General features: G+C 36.2%; 1 protein-coding gene across 1 annotated transcript in view; it reads right to left on the reverse strand.

Annotated features, from left to right (window-relative positions):
- LOC107719082 (probable E3 ubiquitin-protein ligase HERC1) overlaps positions 1-3523 on the reverse strand; it is a 71978-nt gene that overhangs the window by 34193 nt on the left and 34262 nt on the right. Inside the window, 4 exon segments of the mRNA XM_016526400.1 lie at positions 880-1040; positions 1123-1290; positions 1394-1498; positions 1617-1876. Of these exon segments, the coding sequence (XP_016381886.1) occupies positions 880-1040; positions 1123-1290; positions 1394-1498; positions 1617-1876 (694 nt within the window).

Here is a 3523-nt window from a genome sequence, read left to right on the forward strand (position 1 = left end):
CTAACTAAGTCGGGAGTGTTTGTGGGCCACACAGAGCTCATATTTGACATCGTCCCAAATTACTGTAATCATTATATGCTACGCAAGTCTTTTTTATGCCACGCAAGTCTACAGTGTGCGTGTGAGACAGTGTGTTCTTCTGTTGTCTTTAACAGCTTTTAGGTGCGTTACTGGCAGCGCCACATGATTACCAAACATGGGAAAAATGTTTAAGACAATAATCATACACAACCTATTCGATATTCTAGAATTAAATCAACTAATCGAATATTCGAAAATCGTGACCCATCCCTAATATATATATATATATATATAATCTTACTATTTAAGACTAGAGATGTAAATGTTTACATTATAAGTTATAAATTATAATAAAATTAATAATACATTATAAAAATAATACAATGAAATACTGTACAAGTTTCAAATTTTAACAGCCAAATAATATCAAATTCAGTAAATACATTACAAATTAGTGTTAAATATATTTTATTCATATCTTAAACTAACATGTGAACTTAATGTTGTTGACAACATATAAAATACATTTTGAAGTTTTTTTTCTCTTAGTTTTTTTTTTGCAGACCCTCAAACACCCCAGTTTGAACCCTTTGCTCTAAAACATTAGAAACATTGAGCGTTTTTACTATGAACTGCATGACAACATTTAAAATGAAATAGGTGGAATTTTATCATTTTATTTTCAACCATTTTATTTCATTAGTTTATTTTATTTTAAGCATCTTATTTTCAATCATTTTTTTCCTTATTTTATAATAAAATGGAAATTAAAATATTAAATGCAATCATTTTAATCTTGCATTTATTTGACTGTCCGTAAGAGTACTGTATACTGTATATGTGCATTTGTGTACTTACCTCACAGTAAAATCTGTCTCCTCCCACTGAAGCTTAGCCAGGGGGCCTCCCTCTTTCAAGACCCCGAGCAGGGTCGCCCGTCGACCACTGGGTTTGTGCAGGCAGGTCCCTCCAGCGATACATGTCCCTTCATTTCCCCTGTTCTCCTTAGTAATATAAAACTAAGATATGGAGACAAAAAACATTAGAATGCAGACCCTGTAAAAGACCAGGGATACCAGTGACTGTATTTTGTATCATTACCTTCCAGATGAAGCATCCAGATGTGATGGCGGTGGTGGCCAAACCGTACCCTTTTCCTCCCGATCCATGAGAGAGTACATTCCCGCTCTCCAGAGAACAACAGATCAGTTTATGTGGGTCAAAAGAGAAATCACCAATAGGAATACATTCATCTTCACTTCCACTGTCCTGAAAGACACATAAGCACACATAAAACATGCATCTAAAATGCATAGACAAATACAATTGGGTAAAATTTGTACAATGGACAGACAGAGATGAGTTTAAATACCCTATTTGAGTTCTCTGAAGTTCTCTCTTTTTCTAAGTTTTTTCTCAGGGCCAGAGGTTCTTCCCACATGTATGTGGACAAAAGGCTAAATAATTGATCGACAATCTGAAATAAAACAAAAATTACAGGGTTAACGCTTATTAAGTCAGAATCAATCAACCATCAATCATTTAGTGTCAGGTGAACAGCATTAAAAAGAAAAAAAAAACACTTATTTTCTCACTTGTTTCATGACAACAGGGTCTGAACAGGCAGGAAGAAGAGCTTCCAGAATATGGAAGGCCAGCAGCTTCGTCCGCAGGTTGTGAAAGCGTGAATTTCCAGAGCTGCATTTGTATGATATAATTGTCATCAGTGGATCAATCCACTTGACAAATGCTGAGACTCTTTTGGCGACCCTTAGTGACAAAATGCGTCTTAGGAAGACTAGAAAGTCAGCGAGCTGGGACTCCACAACCCTGCTGCTACGAACTACATCTGCACCTAAAATAAAACAAAAAAAGTATAATATAAAATTATTCAGAATAGAATAGAATAGAATTCATAATATAACAGTAAACAGTAAAAAAAAAAAACTAACATTTTGAAATATTACTACCATTTAAAATAACTGTTTTCTATTTGAATATATTTTAAAATGTAATTAATTCCTGTAATGACAAAGCTGAATTTTCATCAGCCATTATTCTAGACTTCCATGTCACATGATCCTTCAGAAATGATTCTAATATTCAAAATTTTGAACAGTAGTGTACATGTATACAGGGCTCGATAATAAGGACTGCCTAAAGGCCTGGGGCAAGCATGAAAGACGCTCGGTACAGTTGACAGATTTGTCACTGGCTCAATCGGGCCACTGCTGTGTCTTCACGAAAGTTTATCATTTGCATGTGTTTTTAAGCCTTGCCAATTTAAACATTCAAGTGATTATTTATTTGAATTCGCTGTTCTGTGTGCACACAGAGAACAGCATCTCAGACAAGGCACAAACACCGAATTGAGTTGTCTTTCGCGTCTTGCTTTAACGGACAAATACACCTTGCCAATTTGAACAGTCAAAAGATTTTAAAGTTGGTTATGTCTTTAAGTGAACTTAAAAAGTTGAGAAAGAAACCGGATGTGTATCACTGTATTCATGCATTGTCTCTTAAAGTGACCGCACTTAATTTACCAGTTGCTGTCGGTGTCCTTAATATTAATCCCCCCCTCCCAAAAAAGAAAAAAGAAAATCACTCACTGCTCTTGACTAAATAACTTTTGTAGCTTTAACAAGGATTGATCTTGTTAAAAATATAAGATCTATTTAATTTATACAGTGAAGAATATGCAAAGTTTACATTTGATTATTAGATTCTGTACCTGAACACATACCTAAAAACCTAATGCCTAGTTTACACTACAGGATTTTAAGCCTGATTTAAGTCCGATTTGCAAGATAACGAGCTCGCCGACAGGTCGGGCAGTGATCGGCGGTAAATCAATGAGGTGATCGGCGCTCGGCAATCTTTATGTGTGAACTACAAAACGACGCATAAAAGAGGCTCACTGACGCGTCGCCGAGGAAACAAATATCTAGCATGCCAAATATCTGGACCGGTCGGCCGACTCGACATCACGTGGTGTCAGGTGTTGTGACGAGCTACAGCCAATGAGAGAGCAAGGCATGGCTTGTGGTCACCGGAAGAAATACAAAAGCAGCAACATGGCTTAAAGAAAAGTTTGGACACAATAAATGGAGCAAAATTTTTCATCAAGCAAACAGCTTGCAGCGCTAATTTCTTCCCGACATCCATTTTCAAATAAACAACTCCTGTTTCACGTCATTCCCGTTCCAATTTTCGCGTGTGTTTTCGTGACATTTACATTTAGTCATTTTGCAGACACTTTTATCCAAAGCGACTTACAATTGGGGAATACATAAAGCGATTCTTCTTAAAGAGGCAGGAAGTGCTTGTAAAACCAAGTTCTAGGCATTGTTCAAATAAGTACAAGCTAGAAAGGGAAGGAATAAATAAAGAGTAAAGAATATATATATATTTTTTTATTTATGATGAAGTCAAGTAGCGTTGAAAGAGATTCAGCATTCCGGATAGGGGTGGGAAGATCATTCCACCAGCCAGGAACGGGTTG

Source organism: Sinocyclocheilus rhinocerous, unplaced genomic scaffold (genome assembly GCF_001515625.1).
Source record: "Sinocyclocheilus rhinocerous isolate Xijiao unplaced genomic scaffold, SAMN03320098_v1.1 scaffold663, whole genome shotgun sequence".
Classification (NCBI taxonomy): domain Eukaryota; kingdom Metazoa; phylum Chordata; class Actinopteri; order Cypriniformes; family Cyprinidae; genus Sinocyclocheilus; species Sinocyclocheilus rhinocerous.